This window comes from Gadus chalcogrammus, chromosome 1 (genome assembly GCF_026213295.1).
Source record: "Gadus chalcogrammus isolate NIFS_2021 chromosome 1, NIFS_Gcha_1.0, whole genome shotgun sequence".
In the NCBI taxonomy this organism is placed as follows: Eukaryota; Metazoa; Chordata; class Actinopteri; order Gadiformes; family Gadidae; genus Gadus; species Gadus chalcogrammus.
The window spans coordinates 27229362-27247901 of NC_079412.1; the positions used below are offsets into that span (position 1 = coordinate 27229362).

General features: G+C 44.8%; 2 protein-coding genes across 3 annotated transcripts in view; both read right to left on the minus strand.

Annotated features, from left to right (window-relative positions):
- dip2ba (disco-interacting protein 2 homolog Ba) overlaps positions 1–700 on the minus strand; it is a 42149-nt gene extending 41449 nt beyond the window's left edge. For both annotated transcript variants that reach the window (XM_056599238.1, XM_056599229.1), the window contains exon 1: positions 462–700. In XM_056599238.1, coding sequence (XP_056455213.1) covers positions 462–558 — 97 coding nt within the window. In that variant the 5' untranslated portion in view covers positions 559–700. The remainder of the gene's footprint in view (positions 1–461) is intronic.
- Positions 701–2712: 2012 nt separating this feature from the next.
- atf7a (activating transcription factor 7a) lies at positions 2713–18216 on the minus strand. The gene is made up of 12 exons (XM_056599341.1): positions 17758–18216; positions 12892–12963; positions 10168–10264; positions 9729–9859; positions 8889–9053; positions 8403–8551; positions 8198–8291; positions 7900–8019; positions 6887–7039; positions 6087–6275; positions 5416–5521; positions 2713–5216 (listed from the first exon to the last, which is right to left on the minus strand). Exons 1-12 carry the CDS (start codon positions 17884–17886, stop codon positions 4942–4944), a joined length of 1680 nt encoding a protein of 559 aa, XP_056455316.1. The 5' UTR covers positions 17887–18216; the 3' UTR covers positions 2713–4941.
- Positions 18217–18540: the final 324 nt, after the last annotated feature.

The following is an 18540-nucleotide window of genomic DNA, read 5'->3' on the forward strand; positions in this document are numbered from 1 at the left end:
TGTCGCTGAGAATGTCTCCCAGACAGCTAGACAGAGGCACGCCGGGCGGCGTCTTTGACATTCACCTCCATTAGTTCACTGATTTGTCCCAGAAACCTGATACAATGTGCATAATATATCCTTAACTTGTAATGAAATGACGAGACATAAATTCATGAAACTTGAGGTAACGGTTAGTCCTTTCTTTGCCCCATTCGGTACCGCTGCCTGTCATGTAGTGTTAGCTTATTTTCTCAGCCTGCTACCACATCTTGTATTAGCTTACAATGAGCCGGATGGCACCGCGTTTTCTTAAATACTATAAGTCCGCGTCGGCTTTTACTTCTTAAAGGAGTTCGGAAAAATACCAACGGATAGGTGGACATGGTAAACAACTTCCTTGATGTCTTCACGTAGCTAGACACTCACAATGAACAGCTAGCTTACAATCTGCTGTAGCATCAGCCGTCACCCATCCTTACCTTCAGATAGCTCCAAATCCAACTCCGCCAATTGGTCTCGAACCTCTTTTGGTACACCAGACAAATCCATGGCACGGTCTGCCATGACTGGTAACATAAAAACAACAGTCCTCAAATAAAACGTCAACCTTCTACTGTGAAAAGTACTCCTTGAGACACAAAACAAGCAAGGAATGAGCGAGACAATCCATTTGCACGACTAGCCCCTCCGCCATAATGGGGGAAACTCACCAATGGCAAAGAACGGTCACGTGACACCGTTTACCTTGCCTGTACGTTAAACACTGCATGCGGTCGGAGGGGAAACGCTCGTGCGCCCTCTTGCGCTCAGAGGAACGCATTACAGCTTTGGTCTGTTGAGAGTGCGAGGCTTACCAGGGGCGTAGCCAGAAATGTATTACATGGGAAGTTGGTAAACACATTGTAACCGAATAAGAATATGTAGCTGCACTGAAAATGTAAGACAGATTTACTTAAAAACTTAAAGATTTTCTCCCACTGTTTTTGTTATACTGTAAGTTAACTCCCCGTTTCAGCTCGAATTAGAATTGAAACTGAGGGCAGAGTGCTCGGGGACGTTGAACTGCCTCGGGATAAGCACTTCGACGTCACGTAAAGTTAATAAGGTCAGTTAAGTTCATTACATGGTAGAATGTTAGAAAACTGGTTGACCGACGTCCGAGACAGAATACTATGTTGCAGATCATAGACATATTACGACTAGTATTATTTATATTTTAGAATAACTAATAATGCTATGACAATATATAAATGCAACATCAATCTTCTGCTGATCTATTTTTCTCCCTTGCTGGTGATAGGGTTGACGCCATCTTCTGTATCCTTTCCTCTATACTTGTTTCCTGTCTCCCCGCTCTCTCTAATCCTCCGGCTCTCACCCTCCTCCCCTTGTCTCCACTCTTTTCCTTGTCACCTCTCCTCATCTCTTCTTTCCTTTGTCTCCGAAGTAATTTTAATCCATATAGTAAAATTTCTAAAGAAGAAGCCCATAGAATGTAGGGGCCAGGTCTACACATTACACTACTAACCTCATCAGCCTACACTACTGCTCCAGAAACACGTCTGAGAAGTTTGGAAGGAGACTTTGTCTTTTAGCCTGATTATGCAGCACTCATAAATAGGATCACAAAGGTGACGAACGCGAGTCGCAACATGCCATCAATTGCATTATATTTTGTCTATTTAAATCTATGGCAATATTTCCTTTCTAGAAATATACATGTAAACGTTTAACATACAGTAAAACATTTATTCTAGCAGGTCAAAAGGTCTTGTTGCTGACCCCCCCCCCCCCCAAAAAGATAAACTTCAGGTTAACTAAGCATAATATTTGCATAATGAATAAAAGGTTAAAAAATAACATTAAGATGTTGTGTATTTAATTAAAACCGCAGGACTGTAAGTGATCATTTGGACATGCATGGAAAAGTAAGTAAATATATTCATATAGTACAAGTACAATACAAGGACAATTCTGAAATGGGAGTGTGAAAAAAACATTAAAACACTCAGGGCAACATTCACGTTGTTGCGTTCTCAGTAAATTGTTATTTTCAAAAGAATTCTAGTCTTTGTTAATATGTCAAGAACGCTTTTAACAATTTGCATATGACCAATTAAAAAAAACATAACTTATAATAGCTGACTTAAACTGACAGTCAAAAGGCATTGCAGAAATAATCTCAGACGATATAAACTATTGGGATAAAATAGGTCTGATAGACAGGTCTAACAACATTACTGAGTTGGGAAAATGAAATGCTTGTGTTAAACAAATTAAGTTTCTATAGTCATTAGTACAATGAGATAGAGTTCAAGAGATACAACAGCAAAATGTATAGTGCTTAACATAACACACAACGAAAGACATACAAGATGAAAAAGAAAAGTGCCAATGACAATCACTAAAGCTAACTATAGTTTGCATTTTCATTTCAGATGAACCATTGTCTTCAAAGAACAGCCGGCAAAATATAGTGCTAGCACAAGTCTCTACATTGTATGAAGAGTGAAATCCAGAAAAATCAACTTGAACAGAAAAAAAACGCCACAATAAACGTGCATACTTTTAGTGCATAAAGACATGTCCTTATGTTCATGAACAGAAATCCTACTTCTGCAATGTTTCACATTGCAAATAAATCACTGATATCGGATAGCTCAGGAGGAGAAACTTTACTGATTACAAAACCTAAAATTCCTTGTTTGGGAGGTTTTATCGACATGGTAGTCCCAATAAAAACGACCATGTACCATGACAGCAAGGGCCGTTAATATATACACGTCTTCGCATTATTCCCTCACTAGGAGGGCAGACAAGTATTCATCACATCATTCAGGGGTTATTTAAATTAAATTAACCCCAGTTCAAAATGTGTATTCTGAATCCGACTGCAATGGATTTTCATTCAAAATAGAAAACATCCAATATTGACAATTTATTTCATTCATAAGGCTGTTATTCATGCAGGAAAATGTATTTTTGAATGGGGTAGTCGGAGGCACCAATGTGATTTTAAGGCAAAATGATGAATCTCTGAGTGTGAGTGAAAGAGCAGTGATAAAGATTGTGAGCTCTGAACGCTAAAAACAACAGTCAAGGTATTTTTTCCTGTAGTGGAAACTAGGGGTGTGCACGGGTACACGTGTAACCGGTTAGTAAATCATAACCGTTTAGGAAAAATAAGTAAACGAAAACCGTTAAAAAATAAAAACCGCTGCGCCATTGTTTCAATGGGAATCGCGACGGTCCATACTTTCAACATAGTTTACATATTTATAATTCGAAATTCGTCCCAGCCTTTATACCATGGATACTCTAGGGTATATAGCATATAACCGCTTTTTCTGATTACAGTTTAATGTAACAGTAAGCTGACAACATCCTAATTAACACTGCACCTGCAAATTAACCGCACAGAGATAACCATGGCAACCGGTCAAACAAAGGTTATGTTTGCAATCATTCTGCTCGCGCATCCACCTTGTTGATAAACAAATATCCCCCTATAGCGCGACTGCGGTTCACTTTAAAAAAAATAATACTTTTTTTCATTAATAAAAATAAAAGGTTAACCGTGTACACGAAAAAAAAAAAAGGGGTTGTGTAAACCGTTTACAATTTTTTGTAACCGTTCACACCCCTAGTGGGAACCAGACAGGACAGGGAGCTCTCTAGAGATGATGGGAGATCTGGGGGTAGTCATTATGGCTTAGTTAACATTTGGTTTGTTCACTGAGAGGTTAAGGGCTGTGTTACACCTCAGCAAGCAGCCAGAAGTGTAAGGTGAGAGGTCACACAGAGAAACGTCAATTCATACAGTCTCACAAATATAGAAATGGCATACATTTAAAAAACAATAAATACCATTAATAACCTAGTGTAGAGAGGGAGAGTGAGAGCTGGAAAGCGGGTATGTGAGTGACACAACAGATTAATTCCCTTCAGACTTGACAAAAAACAGTAAAATATATTGACGTATTGCAAAAATCTGCAGAAAGCGATTATAAAAAACTTTAACTTGGTTGATTCTAATTTTTGGTTCTGTGGCCCAACTGGTGAGGATATGAGAGTTAACTTTAGAAGATAGCTGCCCATGTGGAGAACGTTAAAACAAGCAAGTAGAAAAAGTCACATGCTAACAACCTAGCTATTAGTGTATCAGACCTTTAGTAAGCCAACTGCTAGCTTCTGATATACTTACACGTATACACAGAGCCACTCACACAGTTTATACACCTTATAAAGGGGTTTACATGAGGTACGTTTTTTTTTGGGGGGGGGGGGGGTGCAGGTTGATATGATCTTGACACAATAGGTTATGGGCCATACATTACACTTTTTTAGTGTATCCAGGCTATTGCATCTTTGATGGTTGAGTGCATTAGGATAAAAACATTGATTGAGCCCAAGGCCCCCCTGCAGCATCTGTAAGTATAAAAGCCCTGTGTGTTGTGTTTGGTTATTCGCTCGAACGTAGAAAGTTAAAACAGTTGCTGTGTTGATGTGTTACAGAACATGCGCCGATGTGTCCACGGGGAGAGTGTTGCTACGGCAGTAAACTCGTTAGTGATGCAGTCCTATTGAAGTCCAGTGAAGTGTTGTATTGACTGAGGGGGGGAGGCGGAGGGGAGGGAGATGGAGATGACAGCCGAGGAGAGTGGGGTTTAAAGGGGGGAGAGCAAGGTTGGAGTCCAGCCCCTGTAGTTTATGGCAGAGTGAACAGGAAGCTCTCTCAATAGTCTCAGTCTATTCCCAGAAGGCTTGCTGCTGAGCTCCAGGCTTCAGCAACATGGCTCCACTGGAGGGTAAAAAAAGAAAGAAGCGGAGGCAAAGGAGACAGGCAATAGTTCAGGTGTTCGGACTCTTTGGGGTCAGCGAGGTTTCTTTTTCCTTGCTCCGACTCTGCCCCCTGGTGGTGAAGTGTAAGCTATGCCTGGGCGGCGGTGACCTGGCTCATCATCTGGCACTAGAGTGGGACTGTACAGCCATGATGACGTGGGAGGCTCCGCCTTCAGCCCTCTGGTGGTGGTGGTGGTGGTTGTTGTTGTGGTGGTGGTGGTGGTGGTGACGCTGCTGGCCCATGCCTGCCAGCACTGACATGGCCATGGCCTCCGCTGCCGCCCGCGAGCTCAGGCCGTTGGGCCCCGCCGAGGGGCTTGGGGCCAGGGAGCTGTGCTGGATCACCGGGGCCGGGGAGCCGATGGGCTCGCTGGACTCCTTCATGCCCCCCTCTGCAGCCACATGGAGGGACGGGTGAACATACAGTCAGTCAGTCTCGGACATTCATTAGTTTCTGCACAACTACATAAAAACGGATAAAGGGGTGGCTGTTTTGAACCATGCAACAGGTGGAAACAGAGAGAGCCACCACAAGCACATTCATCTGAGTAGAGTAGCTGTAGGAGGAAGGGAGTAGGAGAAGGAGCCCACCTAGGTAGGCCGTCTTCTTCTGCATGTTGGTGACAGGACAGTCCTTATGAGCCAGCAGCAGCTGCTTCAGATGAGCCACCTCGTTTCGCAACAGTGACACCTCATTCTGACAGGGACAGTAAAGCCAACGCGTCAAGTATCACATAGACACGTGTAGTAGGGCTGCTTGAGCCACACAGCTAAAGCTGTGGATAAAGCACAGTTCCTGGTTGTTCTCCTCCCAGCATTCAAGTACTGGGCTCGATGCCTGATACTGCAATCTACCTGCAGGCAGCCTCGAGCAAGAGGCCTCAACCCCGAACCTACTCATTAAAGGGCTCATGTCATGGCTCCAGGTGTGGGTGTTATTGGCTGGTACAAGCCGTTTGGCAAAGGGGAGGAATGATTTTCATAGTGACATCACAAGAGTGGGCGTGTACACCTAGATGTATGCTGGATAGATCAGTCTACCAGCCTACCCAGCGGACTGTAGCAAACGATGCTCATCTATTCTTCATATATATTTGGGTGGACACACCCACTTGTGATGTCACTATGAAATCATTCCTCCCCTGTGCCAAGCGGCTTGTACCAGCTAATCACACCCACACCTGGAGCCATGACATGAGCCCTTGAAGGCCAGGGATCTGAATTTGCTATAAAAAAGGAGCATGATTCCAAGGCCCACTCACCGACAGCGAGACGTTCATGGAGTTCAGCTCCTCGGCCTTCTTCTCCAGGGAGCAGACCCACACCTTGCGCTTCTGTCGGCAGCGCGAAGCCGCCGCCCGGTTCCTCTCCAGGAAGCGCTGCCTCCGCTCGTCGGGGTCGTCCTCAGCCGTGCGTCGCCGCCTCCCGCCGGTGGGCTGGGCCGGGGAGAACTGGGGGGAGGGGGACACGTCAGGATGACACCCATAAGAGGTGGAGGGAAGGGGACACGTCAGGATGACACCCATAAGAGGTGGAGGAGGGGGGAGAGGTGACACCCATAAGAGGTGGAGGAGGGGGGAGAGGTGGACGGATGAAACACACCAGAGGTGAAGGTGGGTTGTGAGGCAGAAAAGTAAAACAAGAGGTGGAGGAGTCAGACAAGTGAGGGGGAGGAAAGGCTGACAAGAGGCACCCGTTAAAGGGGGTGGGGGGGGGGGGAGGGGGGGGTTGGTGCTGACAAGGGGCACCCATAAGAGGGGGAGGAAGGTTGGGAGCCGCAGGAGTGAATCAAACATGGAAGAGGGGTTGGGCAGGCCTTGAGTCACATCACAGTCTGAATCAGAGTAGAGTCTGAGTAATAAAAGGTTTACGAGAGTGTAACACACACACACACACACACACACACACACACACACACACACACACACACACACACACACACACACACACACACACACACACACACACACACACACACACACACACACACACACACACACACACACACACACACACACACTAAACTTGAATGTCTCTCAGTCGTTGGGTGCCTGCTGTGTACCTGTGGCTGTGCGGGGGACGGGGCGTCTGGGTGCTGCACCAACAGCTGGCTCTGCTCGGCCCTCTGGGGCACCATGGGACTGCAGCCCATGCCCATCATACCTCCCATGCCCAGGCCGGATGGGCTCTGCTGCGACAGCGCCGCCTTCAGACGCTGCAGGAAGAGGAGCAGGAGAGGGAAGTGAAACCGCATGATTTCCTTTGACAAACATCTACATAAAAAAAACTTAGGTTATGTTGTTGTTAACGTCATAACACAATCATAATGAGCGTATAACACTCTCATGGGATTATTAGCAGAAGAATTATTGAACCTTTAGAGGGAAAATGATCATGTATTCGTCATATGTTGAATCTAAGCAAGAGAATTAAGAGGAAGCATAAAAACATTGCTGACACTGTATGTCCGTTACATTAAGCAAATAATTTCTCAATACGTTCATGCAGAGTCCGGCCAAAGGCCATCAGTTTTTTCTACCGCTAACCTTTGAGGAAATGTTTGTTTTCTGATGACATTTGCTAAACTTAGTATATTGCAGAGGTAGCTAAGGATGTAACTCGAATGGCCCATCCAGTAAGATTTAGACCGATCTACTTGAAGCCAATGGACAAAATCAGTAGTTTCCGATTAATCGGATGATTCTTTTTTTTTTTTTCATATATCAACTTAAAAATAAAAAATAACACGCCAACTTAACTACCCCCCACGCTTCCTCATTTTCATCAAGAGAGCTGCACCACAACGAGTTAAAATGTGTCATCATTCAAGTGTGGCTACAGTGTGTGGGGTAAATAACCACCATTTAAAGAAATATTGCAGTCATATGATGATGAAAGCTAGACCACAGGACGGGCCGGGGGGTGAACCAGTACACAGACAGAACACAAGAGATGGAGCTGGGCGGAGGAGAAGGAGGCACAGGAGGAGGTGGGGGAGCAAGAGGGAGCGAGATAAAGCAAGACGGAGACAGAAATAGAAAGAGCCAGAAGGCGAGTGTCTGGCCGTGCGCTGACCATCTTTGCCTCGGAGTGGATGCTGTAGCCAGAGGGGGAGCTGGAGCCACTGCTGCTGCCTCCCATGGGAGGTCCAGGGATCCCAGGAATGTTGGGCACCATGCAAACGGGCCGGGCCAGCTAAGGAGGACACAAAATAATAATGCATAAGCACTCTTACGATGAGGCAAGTCAGAAAACTGGTGCTGAAGGCCAAACATGCATGGATTGCCTATTGAGCTGTGTGTCTGTATGCATGGTTCAGAAAGGATTCACCAGGACTGCATGAAATAGATGTAGAATGACTGTTTAGGCTTACGTTGATGACAGAGGGCATCTGCACTGGTCCTGGGAGCACCGGCACTGCATGCCCATTGGGGAGCATCATCATGGGGTAGTGGCTGGTGGGAGAGCTGTGTGTGCACACAGAGCAGATGTGATGTTATCGTGTTGAACTGCAGAAAGGGCTGCATTCAATCCAGGAGGTGAGGAACATCAAGGGACCATTTGGGCGATAAGCTCACCCCAGGGTGCGATTGGAGGGTGGTGTCTGGGTGATGACGGAGGTGGGGGAAGGCATGGTCGGCTGAAGGGCGTCGAACCCAAGGTGGAGCGGGAGGGACCCTGGCCGCACGATGGTTGGGGTCGGGGCCGAGCTGCGGGGCGGGGTGTCCTTGTGGAGGGAAAGGGGTTCGACAGTTCAAAGGTCAAAACGTCGACAACACCTGCGGCTGAGTTGGGTGGGCGTGGCTCAGCTTGTGGAGGACAATAGGCAGAGTTATAACTGTATACTTTGATCAGATATTATATGAATCTAGGGACTACTGTGTGGATTGGGGGTTTAAAGCTAACTATAATAAAACATTAAGCCTCAATTTAATGATGAACACACCAACAGATGATGCATTTCAGGTTTTGAATGAAGATTTTTCTTTTCCCTCCATGTCATCCATGTCAATATGGCACCCTGGATAGCACCAGGGAGACTGGGACAACGCTCGCTCTCCTACCCTTTTCATGGACGGGGGATCCCCATAGCCCCCATCGGAGTCGCTGGAGATGGAGCCGGGACTGCACGGCGGGGAGGAGTCCACCTCCACGGGGTCCTCCTCCTTCACCTTGACGTCCGACGGCGTCTGCAGACCCTGAGCGGCGGGGTGGCTGGCTGCTGTGAGCTGAGGAGGAGGAGGAGGAGGGGGAGATAGAGCAGGGTGGTGTTAAGATCCCTGCCATCCCTACCCCGCCCCGGGCCCTAGGGGACTCGGGAGCTCTGTAACTCAAGATGAAGTCGCTCTTGGGTCATGAGGGACAACCCACTTATGGCGCATCACATTAGAACCGCAGCCATAGGCGTAGAACACAAGCTCAGTTGGACCGCAATCTAGACTATTTGTTCCAAGAGCGTGTTCATTGAGCAGCTGTTGAACGAGATGGCAAGTTAAAAAAGCTTATTTCCAGCAAGCATCGTTGTCAGTGTTATCCCAATTCGAGAGAATATGCAACTGATTTCACTGCACTTTAGAAAGCGATGGTTTCTATTCTCCGGATTCACACAAGGGGTTCAAACAAATTCCTCTCTATTCGAACGACACATGGGGCATGCAGATGTGCAGGACTTTTTCATTATGGTTTTAATTATGCCAATAAAGGAAATTGATATTCTACAACCAAGCTTACATTTTGCATCCGTATTGGGAGGAGGAAACATACATTTAAGGATCTGAGCTGTTCTGTAAGAATAAATCAGTATCCGGCATAATAAATGTTTGACGCCTGCATCAGTGGTGAAAAAGTGTGATTTCTGCTTCCTGACATTGAACACAGACAGGGGGGCGGCCTCCGGCTCTTACAGGGTTCTTGGACCTCTTGTCGTCATCCTCCTGTGCTTTGCGGAACTCGTGTTCGAAGGAGCTGGCCAGCTCGTTGAACAGGCCCACCTCCTCGCAGTTCTTGAGGAAGCGGGTGGGCGTTGGAGTCTGGTCTGGTGGAGGAGAGGAGTGGATTGGCGGAAACGACAAGAACAAATGACTATTCAATGAAGCGCCTTTGCACTCGGATCACACTCTGATGTCTGACGCCGCTAAATATAGAACGCGCCAGATTCATCTGGTTTGGATAACAGGGACACTGTAAAACACAGGCGAATGCTGGCTTTGTTGGTTTTATTTATGGGAAAGCTAAATTTGAATCTTTTGTTACTTGTTTTTATGCTTTAAATAGCTTTTACTGCCCTGGAGCAGAGCCACAGAGATGCATGTATAATTGAGCCTTTTGCATTTAACTCCTTACCTGCAATAATGACCGAGTCCGTTCTGGCTGGTCCAAACTTGAGCGTCATCTCGTGCTTGTGTTTGTGTACCGCCAAGTGGTCCTCGTTGGTAAAGCCCTGTAAGCATCAAGGGAGATATGAAGGAGAGAAAGGGACAAGGAGGCAACAATACATGAATTAGTCTTCACAAGGTTGGCCACAGCCAACTGAAGAGTCATGGCACCTAAACCCATAAATATCAAATGTCCGATAATCAGAGACAGAGAGGGAGGGAGACGTTCTCTCTGAGATGTGTCCCAACAGATGTATACTGAACCATTGTGCGTTGGCCCACAAAGAGGAATATCCGTGTTGAATAGTAGCCTGCGCCTCAGACGCACGGTATCAGTGTCTCCTATAGCCCCGGGACGTGGCCTCAAATATCTCGGCTGCATGCTACACCAAGCCAGAAAGACGAAATAGAACTGGGAAATGGCGCGATGCACTCAAACAGTTTCCAGGGAATATGAATAGTCTTTATTTTTACCACAAAAGGAAGTGGTTGAACACGTTAAGCAGTTAAAATGGACAAAATGGTGGCACGGATGAGGTCCCAAACACTCAAAGGGGTTGACTTAGGAAAATGGGCTGTGGCGGCGGCGACGCCAGCCTGTTCCTCATGGCCTTACAGCCTATTCCTGGCCTCGCATCGACGTAGTGAGTTCAGTCGGTTGCGAGAGTGAAGTGGAAAACACAGTCAAGTGTCGGGCAGGGGGGAGCGGGCGGGGGGGGGGGGGGGAGGACGCCTTATTTTTAGCCACGCCGAGCAGCATCACCACCGATACAACCGCAGGTCTCGCTGGTCTCTTACAGCCAGGCCCGTCGGGGCAACTAGGAAACTATCTCCGGCTAATCTCTCTGCAGCGCATACTGCCAGATACCATTTCAACTGCCCAAACTGTAAATAAATAAAGGCTGGCGGAGAACAGGGTTCCAAGTGATGTTGTCAACACGTTGGAAGGAAAAGTCCCCGGCCCAAGACGTTCCCAAGACGTTCTGTAAGTCCTGTCCCGGCCGTCGCTTCCCGGTTAGTGCTGGGGCTCGGACCCCCGAGAGGGGAGGGCCAGGTCTCCAGGTCTTATCCAGGTCCCTAACCAGGCTCTGGATTTTTAATACTTCTTAGATTGAGTGACAATAATCCTTTTTAATTAAATTATGACATACAATCATGATATGTATACAATCATAATTCATGAGATGTTAAGTGAAGGATGTAAGGTTTTTTTGTATGTTGTATGGGTTCTGTAACAAAGTGATAATAAATCACAACATCATCTTGCTAGCAATGTATAATATATTAATATTATCACATCATTCTCAATATACGTTTTTTGATAAAACTCATATCTCTCCCAAGGATAATGATTAAAGTCATCTTTACTTCATCCAATATGATAATCATCACAATATAACACTTGGTTAAGACCATAAAACTGCATTACTATACCCAGTTATAGTGTACCAAAGGCACACAACACACACAAGCCCAGGTGTGTTTACCCATCAGCCAATTCACACTTAAATAACCAAGACACTTCAACCTTGAGGGTGACAAAGCATGCCCCGTTAAACCAACATTGACATCAGTTTGACTTCCATTGTGTCTACACATCGATCAAACGGCTAAATAATGAATGATATCAACAGATGAAATAAGCAATGATTGTTTACATGTTTACATCACAGTGGGTGCCCATAAAGTTTTTGAGGGGAAAAAGGAAACAAGCAAATCAATTATTTACTGGACTGCTTTGCGTGTTGCATTGCCTTACCGCCTACGGTCAAACCAATCTCACTGTAGAGCAGGCTGAGGCCAGTTGAAAGCAACAAATTCTAAATCACACTTCAGAGTAATGCAACCATAACCATTCGATCCGTCACAATACAGTGGTCTTATCTTTGATCCAGGGTATCTAGTTAGAGTATACCGTCTAATATGGCGATACTGTCTGAGCGATGTCGTCTGGCTAATTTAGCAGAATTACCCAGGGAGAGGGGCCAAACCTCCATTATCGGTATCAGATCTGGTGTATTCCTCACAGACAGGCTTAACTTCACTTTCTCAAACACAGCGTCTTAACCGGCTGCCAGAGTACAAACCAACCAGCAAACTGTTTGATATGGCCAACTTCACACTACTCAGGTGGGAGCATGCCAGCCTGGGCATTGTGGGATTCTTTGTGACGAATAGACAGTGTAGTCCACTTGATACCAAGTTAGGACCATGTGGATATTGGAGACACGGCTGGCACAGAGCTGATTCATACCAAGGACTCAGACCTGTGTTAGCAGGGAGCAGATGTCTAAGGTGGCAGGTTGAAACAGTAATATTCACCCATTACTCATTTCAAACACTGGTGAGTCACCGTTAAATCGAGACACTGTTTGTTTCACAAGACGGAGTGTAACAGACAAGACAGAATGCCGTCAGAGGGAAGCTCAAAGTGAACGTCGGCTACCGCTGTAGGAAACGTCAGAACAGTTGGCAACTCGCAACATGATATGATGAGCCAAACAAACAAAGCTGTTCCAACATAAATATATTTAATTGATACATTAAACATTTGAAATAGAATCAATGTCCATATCAATTTCAGCCAACTTCCCCAAGGCAAGCAGTACACAGACAATACAACGCTCCCTCCCCCTCACCTCAACAGCTGAACCTAAGGCAAGCAAAGAGATAGAGAGGGGGGAGAGCTTACCTGTCCACAGCCAGGGGCAGCACACACAAAAGGTCGGTCATCCCCCATTTTTGCAAAGAGCTTGCAATGTAACTGTGGGAAAAGAGAAGAGGAAAACATTGTTGTGGCTTTTCTTCTCTCGTCTTCTTGATTTGTGAGTCGCGCATCCAGCAAACAACACAGCAGGGATGCTGTGGTTTGTTGTCGGTAGTCGGGACTCGGGAGCAGGAAGCAGAAAGGCGTTTAAAAATATCCCTTTCAAGAGGGAAAACACACACACACAGAGGTAGCAAGACAAAGTTTCCCTGGTGACACTTCCATTCACGCAGGGGGCTTCTGCTTGGCCAATGAGGACAGTTTACAGAGAGGGCAACGGCTACGGACTACACAGTCATCTCCCTCTACCTCCCTCCCACTCCCGCCCTCTCACTCTCTCTCTCTCTCTCTGTCGGTCTCCACCACCCCCTCTGTTCACTTCTCAAACAGCTCCTACCTTCTCTGTACGAAGGCAGTTAGCTAAGTTCCTCCCCCATTAGCCATCTCAAGGTAAATAAGCTCCTTTCTCCTCTACGGACGCTTACCTTTTGCAAACCAAATGCAATTCTACAGCACACATTTCTTTGGTAGACTACCAGCGTACAAAAGAAATGTACGGAGCAGCGTACTAGCTCCGTTTAATGTAGAGTGTGCACGACACAGAGAACCTTGCACGTTTACTTTCATGTATGGAAGCATGCGTCAGTTGTCTGCCTAGGAACATGGACCCATGTGGCGTTGGAAGGTCAACAGACACATTTAGATGTTATTTGACCTTGTTAAACACTGTTCATGGAGAACATTTATTATCATTGCTGGCACTAGCATAAAAAAATGGGGAAGTTCACTTTGTGGGAAATTCCACCATGAAACCCAGGTGGACATTACTGGAAAGACACCCGCTCTCCCAAACTATTGCCCAATACCATGGACTATTCAACATCTGTACATGTCAATGTGTATTCTCAATGTGTTTTCAATGGGTCTTCTCAGTAACAACACTTTTTTTTTTTTTTTTAATAATAGTCACTTGATTCACAACATGGCTTAAAACAAATGATTAAACCAAAACTATAACGAAAAATACCAACCTTTTAATTGTATGATGTCAAAATACTACACAGGAGAAAGGGGGAGCATGCCCTTTACTTTGTGGAATAAAATATAATGTAACAATGTTGGGGTTCACAATCAAAGAACAGAGTGGAAAAGTTTGCAAGTCCACTTAATCTGTTGTTTTAAAACCCAAGATTTCAATCGGGTGACAAAACAAATATTTTGAACTTCTTCCCAGAGTACACGCTATTGACCAGAGTTAAATATGCACACGCCATTGTTTCAGTACGCATCTACTTGCGACCGACACTGACCTGGTACCAACTAAGGCCGAGCAGTCCCTGCAGCCTCTTGCTCAGTTGTCTCCATGAAAGAGCAAAATTGTTGCACAGAAACAACACACACACACACACACACACACACACACACACACACACACACACACACACACACACACACACACACACACACACACACACACACACACACACACACACACACACACACACACACACACACACTATCCAGCATAAATTTACTTGCACTGCAGACCGCGATTCAGGAATTTTACAAAGTTTTACAAACTTTTAAATATGGGAATGTTGGAAAGCAGGGAAGGTTTCGGAGAATGAATGTTTAAGCACACCCAACTGGCTCAAAGTGGAGTCCAGCTATTACACAATAACCCATTCCACCACACGAGATGCACGCCAATGTGCATGGCTCTTCCTGTGTGCGCAAACAGACGCTAAAATAAACAAATACCATTGAAATATTATGTTAATCTTTTAACAATGCAGCCTCTGCCAATGTTGACGAAGTCGCATCAATTAACAAGGGCGATAAGTGATCAATCTGTGCAAAAGGCCCCACAAAAGCCAAGCCATTGAGAAACCCCTTCACTCCAAATAGCCTAACTGTTGCATGGATTTGAGCACACTAGTGGCACCAATATGTTTGAGTGGGACAGATTATTCATGCTGTTGGCACGGGTATAGCTTTATGAATGTTGTCCCAGTGTTGAAGTCAGGCTTCTTTCCTCCTTCCATCAGTACTGCTGAGGAAGACCGCTGTCCTGTGCCAACACATGATTCCTGGTCTCCTGCACTTCAGCTGTATGGCCTTGCTTGCACTTTTGATTGTAATATGTTTTACCAATTGTCCCTCCCTCAGCTTACATTCTTTCATTGGAAGAAGGGAACTACTCCGATCCCCCGGCACAATGATTAAAGGGCTGATGCCGTTGTGCCATTTGATTTCTTGCAGACCTCCCAGGTTCGCGAGAGGAAGGCAGCATGCCATTGCGAGGGCTCTCGCAAATTGCTTCCAATCCACTGAGTCAACTTGGGCAGAAATGCATCTGCAAACGAGATACTGCAGCCACCTCATTATACCATGGGTGTGGACAACATATGGAAACAGAACCATCTGGCATTGATTGGCTGGGGAAGTTTACATTTCGCTGCAGGCCTAGACATGGTAGAGGTCCACATGGCCTGGCTCACGCCGACATGACATGTAGGATTACGGTTTTGGGGGTGGAAGACACTTCTGCAAGAACCACACAACCTAAAAATGTATAATGTAATGATATGAAGCAATAAGATGTTTAAATTTGTCCATCACTCCTACTATCCCCTCTTTACATGTAGGATCATGCAAGTAAACAAACTCAATTTACTTATTCTTCTACTAACTACCTAATTATTAAGTCGTTGGCTAGTTCATAGTAGGAGTAGTAACAGATCGGGAGAGAAATAGAGTAGGTATAACTGTCAACAATAAGCGACATGGTGAACGGCATTGAGCCAAACAAGCTAACAATACACAAAACCCTAAAGATTAGGGTAAATGGTTGAGGATGACTGCCCACTAGCAAAGTGAGTCCAGACAGCCTTGACCGACCTCAAGAATATACTCTGGTACATAAATCACTGTGATGCCCTTTGACACAATTCACATGATTGATTGATGATGATGGAGCCACAGATTCCCCCCTACACCTATTTATGCCTCCATTCATCCAAGGTGACACAGATTCCAAATGGCCCCAATTCTATCTCCATTACCACTCATTGAGCCCATCATCCTGCTGTTAACTTGGATTTCTCAGACTCAGCAGGTGTAGGGGAACGGGGCCCGGCTATAATCAGCCACAGCCATTCAGTGTTTGATGGAGACTGCTAGGAAACTGACTAAACAAACTGTATTAATAGCTCACGCTGCAGCCGCGACTCTGGAATCTGAGGCTTGAATTGCCAGAGGGTAGGGGAGACCCCCACAGAAAAGAGGGCAGAGAGAAGGGAGAGAGAAGGCAAAAGACAGAGAGCGTGATTGGTTTAACATTGGATCAAGGGTATTGGGTAGATCACAGGTGAAGCTGAAGTAAATATAAGCTGTATACACTGGGAGACAAGAGCTACGCTGCAGCTTGCTGGCAGCAACAGTTAATGTGCATTACTTATAAGTAAATTGAAGCTGAGATGTATTTACCAGTGAATAAACATTAAACCAACATTGAGCCAAAATACATGCATGACCCTATGCATTGTGTAGGATGGAATTGAACCTCTCAGACCATTTACTCGTATCCATTTTGAAGAAGCATTTCACATTTGGTAGCAGTCAAACAATTTTAAACATTTAGTCACATTCAAATTAATTTAAACATCAGCCGAGCAAGAGTAAACTACTAAAAAGGTTCAGTAACACTACTATTGCACCTTCAATTATATTTGAGGTTAATTTAGATTGACATTTGCTCTTAATAATTTAAAGAAATAATGTTGATTTTTATTCATCTCTAACGTTTGGATTATTGTTGTTTAAACCGGCCTTTGCCCCTGAACAACACTTGAGCATGTTGTGGAATTATATATTTTGGTCTCAAACATCACCTACATAATCAAGGTGTTGACAGGTACAAAGACGGGCAGTGTTCATGAGCTGAATTGCAATAACAAATTCGTCATTTCTTGAGACAAACAAATATTTTAGTGAGGGGTATCCTGCAGACCGAAATGTAACCTTCTGGCATCGTTTAGGGTGAGATCTACAGGTAAACAACCATCAGGTTCGTGTAATAATCATGTAACAGGTCAAACGTTGCCTAATTCAACGTTAGACACCTTTAGCCGTCGTGTAAAGTTGATTCTAGCCTCCATTACCCTCTGGCTTTGCACGAGCAAACTTAGCCCTGCCTTTTCCCGTACAAGACCGCCTATTCTTTTCACTAATTGGTTATAGGCAAATCTAACGAAAACCCATAAGTTAAGCATAAAGTTAGATCATGTCAATAACCGCAACAAGTTGAATGTCATTGGTAAAAGAGAAGCAACTTTTCCCTCTAACGTTATTGAAATCAGTTAGCTGAACCAGCTAACGTTAACTACATGCAGGCCGCTTTGGGGGAACATCACAGATTGTACTAGTGCTCATGCGAACTTACAGCGTCGTCGGGGACTCGGAATAAGAGCATTGTCAACTAAACATCAAAACGTTGCTTTGATCACCCATGCGGTTACTTTTTTGATTTGATATAAGACTCGAGCACCAACTTATTGAGTTGAAATAGCAAAAGCTAGCAGTTAGTTAGCAGTCTGACACTTAACGGCGAGCGAGAGTACAAGCGAGACGTTGTATCTACCACAACAGTTTTGACAACTAATTGAAAATAACGAATTTAAATCAGACAATAGGACAGATTTGCGCGCTTGGTCGCACTTTGTAATACTTCAAACTGAATTAGACATTGTGTAGTAATTTGAAATGGTAATCAATTGTTTACAAACTCACCTTTGCGCCCCTATCTCCGACTCCCTCTCCTCTCTCCTGGAATTTGACACTCCCCTCCTCTCTGAAACATCGCGAGGCCCACGTCACGTTAAGCATGGACAACATGGCGAGACATGACATTTCAGACATTGGCACGTTAGGTATGGGTCAACTTCAACGTCAAACAAAAACACGGTGCGCGTCAGGGGGATGGCTGACCATAAATAAATGAGAAAAAACTATTTGCAGGCATCTAGTTAAGAAAAAAAAACGGACTTAGTCTTAGCGTTTTACTTCCCACATGTTTTTAGGTTGTTCAAGATTGTCTATTGCGTTTTAAGCAAAGGATTTAACACAATTGAACTTTTATGTAATTATAACCGTTATGGTGAATTATTTCGTAATCTAATATCTATTTCATCATACAGACCGAACTAATTTAAATGTGTCATAATTATGCATGTACATTTGTGGCATGGTCGTTTTTGTTTTCGTGTACACGAAAACATGTATGCACATGGAGCATACATGTCTATATTTACAATTTTTCTATATCAAGTGTTAAAAAATGAGTCCTATACTTCAAAATATTTGCAAGTCTCTTTTGCAATGCAATCATGTATACAATAATGTATTGCATAAATAACAATGGCCCAACACCAGTCTCGCACGTGATGTGTACCGACTGAACCAAGTGGCAGGATTTACATGTTAAGCAGAAAGCCACAATTTTCAATTTGCCAAGATTTGACTAATCTCAGAACCATGGCGATTCATGCTGTGAGTCTAACCTAGAGCAAACCT

Coding starts and splice junctions, on each gene's coding strand:
- atf7a (XM_056599341.1), bottom strand. CDS start 17,886: ATGTCTGAAATGTCATGTCTCGCCATGTTGTCCATGCTTAACGTGACG. Junction 8,552..8,888: donor ATCCCCCGTCCATGAAAAGG/GTAGGAGAGCGA, acceptor TCCCTCCACAAG/GACACCCCGCCCCGCAGCTC. Junction 8,292..8,402: donor CCCTCCAATCGCACCCTGGG/GTGAGCTTATCG, acceptor GTGCACACACAG/CTCTCCCACCAGCCACTACC.